Source organism: Scyliorhinus torazame, chromosome 3, assembly GCF_047496885.1.
Source record: "Scyliorhinus torazame isolate Kashiwa2021f chromosome 3, sScyTor2.1, whole genome shotgun sequence".
Classification (NCBI taxonomy): domain Eukaryota; kingdom Metazoa; phylum Chordata; class Chondrichthyes; order Carcharhiniformes; family Scyliorhinidae; genus Scyliorhinus; species Scyliorhinus torazame.
In genome coordinates, this window is record NC_092709.1 from 74,721,679 (window position 1) to 74,736,410 (window position 14,732).

Sequence of the window (14,732 nt, forward strand, 5' to 3'; positions counted from 1 at the left end):
TCCCATCAACCACCACCCTTTGTCTTCCAGCTAGCCAATTTCTGATCTAAACTGCTAAATGGCATAAACCAGTTAAGGGAAAATGCTCTCTAATGCCAAAAGGGATTCAAACAAGTTCCAGGAGACTGAAATGTGTCCCCAGTAGCCACTTCTGTACACAGTTACGTTGGCACATTTTCCCCCTTATTAATCAAGAAATACACCCATAGTGTTGTTCTCGTCATGGGAGATGGCACCATGCCAGTGGTAATTTAAAGTGACATCAGGCTGCCAGAAAATTGCTCCAGAATAGTCAGTAGAGGCTCCTTGCCAGACGCAAGCTGGCATAAAGGGAGAACCATTTCAGTCCCATGACTCTTTAAAAAAGTATGCTTAGCCAGTTAGGGAAGGGCTCTCAACAAGAGGGTCTTGAGGGAGCAATTCTCATACCTCAACTTCAGTGAGGACCATTGCATGAGATATCTTTGTTTCGTTTTGAAATCTACCAACTGTTGCAGCTACAAATGCCATCTCAAAGCAGGGCAAGGAAAACATTGCCTGTGGCTGTTACGGTGACTGGAGCTATCAGTGTATGTGTCTGGCTCCTGCTAGGCTGTTGCTCAAGTTACAAACATCATGCAGTTCACAGTACATTAATCTGTAAGGGGCATCACTGAGGTTCTCTATACACAGAGATATAATTTAATATCATTCCCTCTTGCCAGAGACAAATAGGTGGAATGAGAATGAGCTTGTAGATGTTCCGAAAGTCTGAAATTACAAAGGTATCTATCTCCCTGCTTTCCATTGCAGGAAAGATCACTTCTGACCGACTCATACTTGCTGAAGAGTTACTACCAGAATGAAGCGCCTCACCCCATTTTGAGCCTTTTTGCAATGGTCTGGCTGCTCTGTTCAAATAGATTATGTTTAAATGGACAGACATTTGTTGCAGAGTATTTATTGGTAGAGTTTCTGGTGGAGTGTGTATTTCAACCAGTCTCAGTGGTTTGATGTTAGGATAGAAAGTTCCTCTATTGTTCCCCAACCCCAGACAGGAACTTTGACCAAAACTGATTTGTACCCAAAATTTCAGCTCCCCATTGCTTTGATACAACCATCCCCTCTCATTCTCAACCTGATGTACTTTTTAATGTATAAAAAATTAAGAACTTCCATTTCTACTAGTTCAAAAACCTGCTCCAATTTATAATACTATCATCAAAGGGCCCAATTCAACCTTTCAACTGGGAAAAAAATAGACAGTTAATAATTCAAACATGTATCAGAAATTGCAGTATACAGTCCATTGCCTTCAAAGTACATCTCTGTTCATTCATTACCCTTGCTCTGACTTGCTTACACATGCACTCACAATTCCTTTCCTTTAAACAGAACATATAACATGAAACTTTCAAGATAAACTATTAAAAAGTTCCCTCTAATTTTTGCTCAGTTGTGTAAAAAAATAAACACATCAGTGGATGAATTTAATTACAATATCAAAAATGCAATAATTTAAATTCTTGATTAAAATCAGATTTTGCCCTTCAGATATTTCAATTAGGAAGATAGAAAATTACAATTGACTATGTTTTACGTAAAGAAACGTTTAAAGTAATTTATATCAAAATGTTGCTTTGAACTGTCCAGTGTTTGATCAGTGGACTCAGAACTAGAATTCCAACATGAGACTCTCTTTCCAACTGGTATTTACACCTGAGATTTCCTGTAAAGAGCAAAATATTTTCAGCAATTTTTACTGGAGGAACGAAGACAGATCTATGTGTGGGTCATTGCACCAAACAAAAGTGCATTTTCTGTTGGAAAAGCCAAAAAGTGAAATGACTGAGTCTGTAGATTAGACCCCCATGACTTAAGGTAGTCATAACAACATCCAAACTTGTGACATTAATTACATGGGCATCAGTGAGATCAACCTGACACAATGTTGGTATAGTGATGACCAAACCTTGTACAAGAAGATTAGGTGCTGAATCCATGCTTTGTCTATGACTCAGTACATTAATTTAGTTAGTGCGTCATTTGGTACAGAATCCTTTTCAGAAAATTAACATCAGTTGCATGTTTCTTCATATGAATCTGCAAAATTATGTACATATCTCTATGCTTAGGGATACTTGGTTATGTCCATAAAAAAATCTTTATCCCAGCATTCAAAATAAACAAATTAATGTTTAGTGTTTCACTTTCCAACTCTGTCATCCCGTTGTGCCATATGTAATCCCATACCATTGACATCTTCAAATATATATTTTTATAGAGACTCTTGCATTATTTAACAGCTACTATAACCTTTATGTTGCCTTAATTTTAATCATTCTGGTTTCTGCCTACTTCAGCTTTTTTTCTTCTCCACTACTAATTTGTGGAAAATCTATCTTCGCACTTTATTTTTTGCCTTCCATATGTGGAATTGTTTTTTTTTTGTTTCCAGATATTTTTACTGCAGCACAAGACAGCTTCTGAAGAAATCCTTTCTTTAAACTATCAAAATTACCTTCTTTTTCTTTCTCTTTGATTGGTCAGAAAAGGAAGTCCAGTTCGAGTGTTCAGATGATGGTGAGGATTTTTGACGGATGTGTTTCTCTTGGGTTTTTTGTATTACTTTGTGAAAATGGTGCATTTTACTTTTTTCATTTTCAGTTGCATTTTAAGGCACAATTACGCTTGGCATATGTCTAATTTGAACTTGTTCTACCTTGCTAAGACTGCAAATAAAGGCTCATCTGATCTGAGGAATGTACAACTCAGTAACATCATCCCAAACTCAGGAATTTATTTTATAACTGAAAGAAGTTACTGCTGTAAAGGGTTTGGAAAGCATTCTTTATACCTTTGTTCTTACCCACCCCTTCCTCTGACAAATACTGAGATGCCAAGAGATACTCGATGCTTTGACATACTTACTGCATTTCTTTGGATTGTGTTTTTACCCCTTGCAGTTAAACAAAGAGAGGGTTTCTATTTTGATTGAGGCTATTTCTGTTGTAACATAATTATAGACAAAGCTGTCAATTCTGTATTGGCTTGTACTAATAAATGATTAATAATACTTTGTTAAAGTTATTATTTGCTCATTGCATTCAATTACAAGGATATCATGTGGTGATCGCTGTTATAGTAGCTTATATTAAATTTTGATCGATGTGTCACACCATCATGGACATTAAGCACCAATATATAAAATGTATCAACCTGAAACCTCATAATTTGATCATTTAAGGTTTTTGGGGGGGATCCAGAAAATACAACATAATTTTTGATTTATATCATAGAATTCACCACATTTTTGATTTCTAAAGAAAGGAATTGTAAATCTGCATGTGACATAAGGAGATGATAATTCCCCCAGTAAGATTTAAGAAGTAACAAGCTCCATATAATTGCATGTTAAAAAAGAAGTCCAATTACTTAAAATGTTAATAGAAAATGACAATTCATACTTCTGAGGTGTAAATTTAGACTGAAACATCTCAACCAAACTTCAAAAAAATTAATATCTCACTTTCACTCTTAAGGAGTTTGAAGCTTAAACTTTTGTAAAGCAACACATTATTGTGAGGATTGATAAATAGGTCAGAACATGCCTACAATCTTCAAGAACTGACTGCATGACTAAATCCAACGGATCCTGTTGTGGCACAGTGTGGAGTGTCACACACAGTGCAATAGACTGCAAGGATATGGGTTCAGACTACTGCATCCTCTTCACAGAGGTGAGAGATAGCCACATTTCTTTTTTTTTTAAAGAAATTGGAAGGAAAATCAGTCTTGGTTTCCACGCTGTCTGGTAGCAGAAGAGTGGAGGAACCAGAAGAGATCGTATGACTGCCCACTTGGCTGCAGTCAGCACATGGTGTGGAAATGAGTGTAGAGGGATTTATCCCTTCAAAGTTACATTTAATGCAAAGATGGCACTTCAAAATGATGGAGAAACATGACTTCACATTATCTGACATATTTGAATCTTAATAAGATTTTGGATTTTATTTAAATGCAGCACTTTATATTCCTGTTCCCAGGGACATATTTTACCTTATGCTACCCCAGAAGGTAATTGTTTTTCATGCATAGCCTCTTGGTATTATTATTAACCATTTTTTTCTGCTTGTTTCTGAAGCTAATGTAGCAATTTACTTTAGTTACTTGACTGAGAGTGTGGTTCTTTTTAACTGCTCACCTGAGAGGTTAACCAATTAGAATTAATTTTTAAACTATACAAACTAAAAGCAAAAGAGTTCATAGGTGAATGAAGTAATATAGGTATTAACCTGAAGTATGCTGCAGGCAGGTTTTCTTGTCCAGTCACATTTTGAGCTTTTTGCATTACAAATAAGAATTGGTCCAAAAGTAACAATGTTGCTTTGTTGCTGTAAGAACATTCTGAAACTTGAGCTGCCATCTGGTATGTTTGAGACAGAGGTCTACAGCACAGAAAACACCCTTTGGCCCATCGTGTCTGCGCCGGTCAAAAACAACCACCTAAGTATTCTAATCCCTGTTTCCAGCCCTTGGCCGATACATATAGCCTTGCATGCCCTGAGATCACAAGTGCGCACCTAAATACTTCACTCAGAAAAGGATCATCTCTAAAATGAATGATGGAACAATGGGATGGTGGATTATGGGGACATGTAATTTTTTTATTAATCATAAAGCTGAACAGGACAAAAGAGGGTAGATTAATAAATGGTAAATGTAGTTAAACAAATAAAGAAAACCCTGGGAGGTCCATCTGAAGATTTCAGCTCGTCGTGCCTGACTCAGTGACACAACAAGGCCGTTAAATCCCACGAGAATTGAAATGCTCAGAAAACCTCACGATCTCACGAGAAATTGCAATCTGGATTTAGATCAGAGGGCGAGATCTAGATTTACATATTTAAGTGAGCAGTTAGGCTCGCTGCACTGCACTCCTGCACTGACCAGCAGGAAGCAAGGTAAGTTCGACCTCGGTGGGGCATTCCTCACCAAAGCCAAATAAAAAGAGTCCCATTCGATAGCAGGATCTTTCTCAGTCGCTGCAGGCACCTAGAAACACCCTGCTAAACGAGTCCAAAACAGGACTTTTGTCCCCCGTTAAATCGCGCTCTTAGTCTCCCAAACGATGAAATTCACCCAGTGTCTTGACTTATATTACCCTCGAAGAGTGCATATGCTTTCATAGCCATTAAATGACTTCTGGTTCTATTGAAATTCACTTATTTTTTTCCACTTCAGTTTTAAGTTCACCTTAGATAATAATGTGATGTGAGTTTTCACCCTACTCAGCCCCAAAAGGTTTACTGGAATAGTAACAGGGATAAACAACATCAGTTATGTGGAGCGAGTAAAGAAACTGGGATTGTTTTCCTTAAACCCAAAAAGTATGAATGATTTTGAGAGAGAGAATAAGTCGAAACAGAAGGTTAGATAATCAGAGATCACTGATTAAAAGTGATTGGCATAAGGACTGGAGGTGACCCGAGGGGAAAAATATTTATGCAACAAGTAATGATTATCTGGAACGCACTGCCTGAAAGGGCAGTGTAAGCAGATTCAAGAGTAACTTTCAAAAGGACATTGGTTAAATATTTGAACTGTTCACTAATACTCATTTTCTTCCCAAGCATATATTACTTATCCAAATTTTCTTAAACTGATTGGGTATCTACTTTTCTCCACTTCTATTTTATTCATTAACTCTCTGGCCAATTCTTTCCTAACAATCCAGGCCTCAGTAAGGATAGGTTTCTCGGCGGATACTTGGCTGAAATGGTGCGCATATGCACAGAACTGTCATGTTAAGCACACTGAGATAACATGGGCTGCAACTGGATGCAGCTATGACTGAAATAGACTCCAGACCTTGAAGTTAGTTCAATTTTATTTATTGAACCTGTCACACAGTTAGCACCGTTCTCTGTGAGTTCGACTCTCTGCTAACCTAAGTGTGATCTCTCTGTCTGACTGAACCAGGCAAGCTCTTAGCCACGTGCTTTATGCATTACGTGATATATACACCGGACTCATTCTGTAAATGTCCCTAGTGGAAAGACGCGGAGTGTGAGTGCCTCGTGCCTTTTATAGTGGGAAACATACCCCAAGTGTTCTGCCTGCTGATTGGTTATGGCCTGTTCTCTTGTGTTCATTAGCTGCCTGCCTGTATCCCATTATGTGCATGTCTGCATATCATGACGAGAACAATATTAGTAAATTATTCTGCACAATTGGTTGAATGGATTTCTGTGCTGTGTCATTCTAAGAGTTGCAGTTCAGCCAAAATTTCAGCCTTAAATTCCCTTCCACTTGTCTTGTTTTGCAATGAATATACTTTTGTGTAATTTTTATTCTAGTCTGTGTCCTTATTGCATTTAAAATTTCAGAGATATTCAAAGTGTTGATTCAAGCATCTTATTCAACATAACTTCTACAGAACTAGAAGACACCAGTACGCAACTGACAAACCAAATGCAAAGAATAATTCACTGTCCACCATAGGATAGATTAAGTGCATTGTGTGAGTGGAATGAACCTGATGCCAAGTGGCTTTTTCTTCCAAGAAGAGTGTAATTTTAAAAAAACAGTACATCTTTTGTAGAATTGAAGATGATAGGGAAGAATTAGATGGTCAAATATTCTGTACAGCACTGTAGTTTGAATCCTTGCTCATACCTATGGGTGGCGGTAGCACAGTGGTTAGCACTGTTCCTTCACAGCGCCAGGGACCCAGGTTTGATTCCCGGCTTGGGTCACTGTCTGTTTGGAGTCTACACGTTCTCCCTGTGTCTGCGTGGGTTTCCTCCGGGTACTCCGGCTTCCTCCCACAAGTCCCAAAAGACATGCTGTTAGGTAATTTGGGCATTCTGAATTCTCCCTCTGTGTACCTGAAAGGTTCTGGAATGTACTAACTTGGGGCTTTTCACAGTAACTTAACTGCAGTGTTAATGTAAGCCTACTTGTGACAATAAAGATTATTATTACTATGGCAAAATGCAGCATGTTAGGCTGGATAGTAAGTTTGTAATATTAATAAAACTGTGATCCAGGTGTTTCCTACCAGTGCATTAACAAAGAGAGGAAATAATTAAGTGTCTTGCCATATTATATTTTATTTCTGGAAAAACACTTCTTTCCAGGAACTGAATTTGGAAAAGGTCCACAACCATGTATAATGTCCATGAACATTTGGAAAAAGTAGACTTAATTTCCAAATGGCCTCTTTCTATTCCATACTTTGCTTGTATTGTATTGCACAGTCTGAAATTTGTTTGAAGCTGTTTCAATTCATAGAGACCCAAAGAGAGAAACAATCTGCCCTAAATAATTTGCACCTTTCTCAAGACAATTTTCAATTGCTTCTTGAGGGACTTTACCTCCACGATCGAAGCCCTTCAAAGTAGAATAATTCAAAGAAGCGAAATAGTAAAAGCAATGACTTTTAGTGGTCATGATACTGTATCACCTTTGAATTCTATCAGGTGGTTGTCTGAATTTTCATTTAGATCAGTTTTGAACAGATGTTGGGTTTTCTACGAATATTTGTGGAAGAATGTAAATACAAGATAATATTTCATTTATGCGGCACATACTTGGAGGTCAAAACAAGAATATATTTCAAACTGCCCCATTAATATTTTAAAAGTCGCAGTACGCTGGAGCAAATAATTGACTCCGTAATATTTGATGTATTCCTCTGCATGCAGGCAATCGCTGCCAATGTACTAAAACAAAAATCTAGGGCGGGATTCTCTGACCCCGTGTCGGGTCAGAGAATCCGGGGGGGGGGAGCGCAAGGCGACAATTAGTGCTGGCATGGCGCCGGTCGGGGCCGCTCAACGGTCCTCCCGGCGATTCTCACTGCGCGATGGGCCAAGTGCCTGCTGAGTTAGGTCGAGTGTCGCAGGCGGCGTTCTCATGTGTTCCTACCCGGCAGGACCTCGCCATTCATGTTGCGGGGGGGCGGCCTGGTGGGGGGGAGGGGGATCCGACCCCGGGTGTGGGCCTCCACAGTGGCCTGGCCCGCGATCGAGGCCTACCGATCGGCAGGCAGGCTTATCCTGGTGGGGGCCTATGTTCCTCCGCGCCAGGTCCCTGTAGCTCTCCGCCATGTTGCTTTGGCGCGCAGAAGGCAACCCACGTGCATGTGCAAACACGCACCGGCCATAGCACAAACTCACGCCGGCTGTTGCGCAGACCCGCGGCACCCGTTCTGATGCCCGTATCTGCAGCTGGAGCAGCGTGAGGCTCTCCAATGCCATGCTGGTCCCCTGTGCGGCACAGGATCGCTGATTCTAGGGGCCTGTTGACGCCGTCGTAAAAGGCTCCGGCTCTAATCCCCAGGATCTAATTCTGTTCTTTGCATAGCAAGTAAATGTATAGTTTTCTCTAGGTTTTCAGTGTATATGTAATTGGTCAGTACCAAACCAAGCAGGTATTTGACCAACAATCAGGATTTGTTGATGGTAATAGAGGAAATTTATCAAAAACATTGAACCGTGGTTTATACCAAGATTTGAACCTTTTATGCAATACCAGTTTGACAAATCCTTTTTTTTACTCTAAAGGAGGCAAACATGTTTGTACTGCTGAAGTTATTTCCATTGTTGAGTGCAGCTACCTGAATACCATTTAATCAACTTAATTTGATAAGCATAATTTAAAAACAGATTTTAATTTTTTTTAAACTAATAATCACTTGGGATTTTTCTTCAGGACCAATGTATATTTTATATCTGATTATCAGAGTTTCATATATTAATGTCAATAACAAGACATATTAATTTTGCCTGAGTCATAAAAACCCACATAATAAACAATCTGTTGCACGTGATGCAGAATCCCTTTTCTGAAAAGTGCAAGAGAAAATCTGTGATTGCTTTATCCATCTCTTTAGAAAATCATTTGGTGATTGAGCAGCACGCACTTAAATCGAATGGAAAATTTTCTGAATGCCTTGTATACTAGTCACAAAATTGACTAAAGGCCAAAATAACATCAGACAGATTTTTAAAACCATTATCCATGTGGTTGGGTCCATCTTTAGATTTTTTTTTGAGATTCTGCAATTCTTAAGTTGGTAGATTTCCTTATTCTTCCATCCTTCTCTCTCCCCCTTCTCGCCCTCAAAATGAAACTTTTGAGCTTTTGTTTTCCGATGGGCTAGCATCAGTACAAATAGATTACTGATACTGCAGTGGTGTTCTGTGTAGATTGTTTCAGTTGACAGCTGCTGAGGAATCCATCCTATTGAAGCCTGGATTTATAAAGAAAGAATTGCTAGAGAGTCGGCAAACAAAATTGAGTAGCTGAGGAGAGGTAGAATGCCAGTAAATTAGAATGTTGTTTGGATAATGGATATTTTGGAATGAGGAGTGGCAGAGTGACAGTGACCCATCCTCCCACCAAAGAAATCACTGGGACTTCCATTGAAGATGTTGGCTACCTTCTTACACCCTTTTCCTCTTTTTAAAGTGATGTTATTTCTCACATCTATTGTCATGATATATCTGGTTGGTATTTTTGTAAATGGGGCCAGTTTAGCTCAGGTGGACTGGACAGCTGATTTGTGTTGCAGAGCGAGTCCAACAGCACGTGTTCAGTTCCTGTACTGGCTGAGGTTATTAATGAAAGCCCCGCCTTCTCAACCACGCCCCTTGCCTGAGGTGTGGTGATCCTCCGGTTAAATAACCACCAGTCAGCTCCCCACACTCAAAGGAGAAAACCGCCTATGGTCATCTGGGACTACGGCAACTATTACTTTAATTTATGTAAATTATTTATTTTATCCAAAACTTAACTGTGAAGAGGTGGCATTCATTTGAAATGTCAACGTTCTCTTCTGCTATAGGGTGAAATTTAGAGTCCATTCTGGGCAGGATTTGAGGGGTCATTCCCAGCGCTTGTAGCGACCCTGCTATCGAACAGTACTTTTTTTTCCCAAGCCCCAGCTGAAAGCACCCCACTGAAGCCGCACTCAGACACATTTCCTACACCGAGGATGTCCGCTCAGATCGCCATTTAAAAATGACTGACCTCCGACTCAACCACCAGACACCCCCTCCCCCAATTCACCTATAAGGGGATCTCTGGGCCCCACCACACCCCACCTCATATGGGCAGGGCACCCTTGGGCCTGATCCCCAGCATAGACAAAATGCCACCTGGATACCTTATATTTCCAGCATGGCACCTTGGCAGTGTCCCTGTCTGCCTGGCAGTGTCATCCGGGCACCCTGGCAGTGCCAGAGTGGCACCCAGGTGGCAGTGCTGGGGTGACACTCAGGTGACAGTGCAATGGTGACCAGATGGCACCAGCAATGTCAGAGTGCCACCCTGTCCAGAGGCTGGCCATCCGGGGGCCTCCGATCACCTGGGAGAGCCCCCACCACCACCACAAACTGCCGTTCCGCTTGGTCCCTGTTTGTTGGGACCAGTGTTAAATGGAGTCTCCTCAGTGAGGGCGATAGATGCCGGGTGACCATTCGATCCGGTGTCAGCATGGTAAGTGAGTTTTTAAACTCACTTAAGTGTGCAAGACTGAGTCACACCCATTGTTGGAGGGATTCGGATTGCGCATCTCGCGGGATTTGGTTAGATCTCGTGAGACATAACGACCGTCGGGGATCCGAGAAGGAAGCCTCTCCTGGGATCTACTGGCCACGTCCCATTCTGATTCCGGCAAACACAGTCGGTAAATCACGCCTAGAGTTTCATGCTAGGTAGCACCACTGGGTTGGGAGGGGGAAAAGAATGCAGCTAATGAAATTTATCATAAACATAAATACTCTTTAATATACTACAACAATGACCTGATCTGAATTGGAACAGCATGTGTGTTGTGTTTGGAATATCTGATTATTTTGTATATTTGTGCTGCTACCACCTTTTGTGTGTACACTGTCTTTCAAACTTAATATAATATTCTTCCTGATTCTTGTACTCCTCGTTCAACCGAACCAATTGTGTAACCTAATACATTTTTTCTTCTGAAATTTTATATGACTTTATACAGTCAATGGAAGTTAGAAGTAATATCTTAGAAAGATTGTAAACCGCCCGCATTACTTTCCAACAGATGTTCGTTTGATGTTGGTTTCAGGGAGTCCGATATACAGCGGAAACATTACTTCTGAGGCTTATATATTTTCTATTTTTAACTTACCTGCAGATAAACAACAAAGCCAACGTAGTAACCAGCCCAAAAGAACCCATACCTACCCCAGCGCTGGTATATCTTGATTCCTCTTCCTATTTGTTTCTGTTCAGTTTTCTTTTGTTTTCTGAGGTACCATATGTTTATCAATACATACCTCTGTTCTGTTATGTGGGAAAATCCAATGTGAATCAGCATATTTACAGTTGTTTATCATGACAGTGAACATGTTTGTTACTGTTGCATGTTGTAGTGGCAAGCCACTACCTTCCCGCATGTTGCTTTAGCTCCTTTACTGATGTCAGCTACAGTACCAAAAGAGAGACGGCTCTAAATTTAACAGCACAAATTGTTGACTTCAGGGAGCTAACTGAAATGATGCTAGGCAATTTAAGAAATTGCATGCTGCTGCTGTAGGTAATTAGGCCTTTTCCTGCAGGATGCCCAAGCAGGAACTGCTGGTAGCAGTAGAAACCCATTCTTGGTTTTTTTTTAATGTGTTTATGATTTTTTTTCCCACATGGCAGTAAAAATATTGCTTTAGCATCATCATTTTTGTAGTTGGCTCTGCACATTTTGATGACTAAAATAACCTTGACCAATGAGAGTTTTCTTTTATCTTGCTCAGGAGCCCCAAACTACTGTAATCCACAATCCCGCTGATGGAAATAAGGTACTCCAAGATCTGCTCACTGGCTTAAGCATTGCAGAACTTGTTTCATAAACACAAATAGCAAAAGATTTGTTACATTAGGAATTCAATCTGTGACAGCTTTGGCTTTGGATCATGGGATTTCCTTTGAAGGAAATATGGAATATACAGCTGGAGTTTTCAGCATAGCTGGTTTTGCAACGTTCTTTAGCATGTTCTTTTTTTGCACTTGCGGTTTGATTTTCGGTTTTTGAATGGGGATGGGAATGCATGGCCATTCAGCAAGCTTCTAGTATTCTGTGTGTGTTATACTCACTTCGTCTTGGTGAATCTACAGGTGTACACAAGCATGCAGTATTGTCATCTTCATCTGTGTTGTATGGCTGCATTGTCTACAAGTTGGAGATAACTTCTTGGCTGTTGACAGGTTGCAATCATTTAGCCTGGGAGACAATGAGTCCGTCTAGTCAATGTCACTATGAAATGGCCTTAACCATAGAACATGTTGCATTGGATAAGTGCTGCTTGGAAACTATGCCTTGCCATTCTTCTAATCCCAAATCATGCAGATGCATTTTTAAAAAATTTCTCTTTCATTTTTGAGAAGTCATTTAGTGGTTATTCACTTGAACTGTGTCACAGAGTAAAATAAATTGAACTGCACATTTAACTGAAGTTGCTTTACTTCGCAGTTAAGATCTTAATGGATTTTGTTGATGGAAAATGGTACAGAGGACAACATTTGTATTTCAGTTTTGCTGATAAATTTCCTGTGAATTCAACTCATTTCTAAAAGAATCATGCACAATAATGAATTGCCTATGTGCTGCATTTTATTATCCGTCTATAGTGCAAACTTCTCTTAATGTTGAAAGTTTTGACAACTAAATCTGGTTAACTGACACACTTCAAGAAAACCGTAAATGGCTTTAACCACCACTGCGCTGCAGCTGCTTCTACAAAATGATAAAGTTTTAAAAGCTTGCACATTTTACAAAAACCACTAAATGCATGTTAATTGCTAATTTGATGGCTCTTCTGAGTTACATCACAACTAAGGTGTTAAGTTATGCAAATGTATATTTATTCCTTTCAGACAACAATCAAGAATTTGAAGTTATCGTTTGCCAGTAATTGCATGTTTTATGACTGTTGCACATCCTTTGGAGTTTGTTGCGTAATATGAATGAAATGAAGTGGAATGAAATTATTTGTCGTGGAAATATTGATAATTTTGCTTCTGCTTGTCAGTGCGTTGATGGGCCGCAAGATGTAAACAGGCAGTAATTAACTAGATGTATATATTTTTCAGTAAATGCATGAAATACATGTCAGCTATCATTTTGTTTCATTGTGCAATCTGTCTCAGAAACTGCCATGGCCCTCTGAGAATGGGGCAATATCTAATGACAAAATATTGTCATTATTTTTCCTGTACTATGCCGATCCCAGGTTACGTTTGTGTAATACTATATCTGTTTCAGATCTATAAACTGCTTCGATATTTTTACACTTTTAACCAGTTGTACTGTGACAGTCTGTCATATCATAGGAGTATGTTCATGAACCCAGTTTACTTTGAAATTAGTTTTCTTAATGAAAATTTTCTTTGTCCCCAAACAAACTGGCATTAGTCACCAGGCTCATTTGAGAAGAGGGTTTAGGCAGTTTACTGTGGCTAACATCTGAAGACATCTCCAAATGGGAATAAAACGGTTTTGAATAACAATCTGCCACTTGTAAAGCCAATGAATTCTATAAGTGGAACTAAGTTTTAAATGTTACCTGCATTTCTTGCTTATTACATCCGTGTACTCCACTTCAAGCTTTGCATTTGATGTGGATTTATTCTTCAAATATTGCATGCTCAATGTCTTCATAAAATTACATCTTGCTTTCTTCTTAGGAATCCTCAGAAAGTACTAACACTACCATTGAAGATGAGGATGTGAAAGGTAAGCTGAATAAAGAAATGTAAATCAGTTGATTGACGGGTCGAAGTTTAGTCTTTAATATTTTGTTACCATTTAAGGAACTAAAATCACATTACACAGTATTAGCAGAAAATCTCCATTCAAATCTGATTAAACCAAATTCAGTGCTAAAACGCAATATAGGCCAGAATTCTCCAGCCGTTTGCCAGCGGCAGGATTCTCAGGTCCCACTGGTTTCCTGGTGGTGTGGGTGGCTTCAATGGGAATTCCCATTAACAGCAGTGGGAGCAGAGAATCCCGCTGCCAGCGAATGGCATGCCGCCAAGAAACATGCAGTTGGGGGAACAGTGAATCCCGCCAATCGTGATGTTGGCATTAAAATTGAAGTTTTATTTCTTTGGAGTATATTTTAAGGCAATTTGTTAGCAAATCTAAATGGATTGCATTGGTTTTAAAAATAGGGCAGTCAACAAAAAAAGTTTTGGGAGGTTTAAACAAATGAGCTATAAATTCATCAAGGCAACAAACAACATATTTATTCATGTGTACGTTTAGCTTTTTAATTTTAATCTGATGTGTCTTTATTTACATAGCAGTTTTGTCCATTCTGTTTGGTTATAACTTTGCTTCTTTGCTGTTCAGATGCCAGTCTTCCTTTGTTTGAGCTCTCCTATGCATTTTTTTATTTAAGCACTCTTCCTTCAAACATTAGTTCAGTCACATTTCCATTGAGAATATTGTTTAATTCCTGCATTTTAACAATGCATGCCATGTACATGTTATTACTTCTGTTAAAATATTATTTTGATTGTTGCTTCCGCTACCATTCTTTCGGCCTGATAAATGAACTGCACAGTTAGTACGTTTTTTTTTAATTCATTCTCGGGATCTGGCAACGCCAGCATTTGTTGCTATGCTTGAATTTCTTCTAAATGTTCATTGCAGCTGCTAAAATTAGTAATCCTTCATTCTCATTGCGACAATAACCTGCAATTCCCTACCTAACATC

At 39.4% G+C, this 14,732-nt stretch overlaps 1 protein-coding gene across 37 annotated transcripts in view; it reads left to right on the forward strand.

Moving 5' to 3' along the window:
* LOC140408518 (calcium/calmodulin-dependent protein kinase type II subunit delta) overlaps positions 1 to 14,732 on the forward strand; it is a 489,119-nt gene that overhangs the window by 430,853 nt on the left and 43,534 nt on the right. For 10 of the 37 annotated variants that reach the window (XM_072495840.1, XM_072495844.1, XM_072495826.1 and 7 more), the window contains exon 14: positions 13,696 to 13,744. In XM_072495840.1, coding sequence (XP_072351941.1) covers positions 13,696 to 13,744 — 49 coding nt within the window. Of the gene's footprint in view, positions 1 to 2,529; positions 2,563 to 11,152; positions 11,213 to 11,765; positions 11,811 to 13,695; positions 13,745 to 14,732 lie in introns of all 37 variants that reach the window. The other 27 variants (XM_072495808.1, XM_072495809.1, XM_072495811.1 and 24 more) reach the window with 3 other exon arrangements.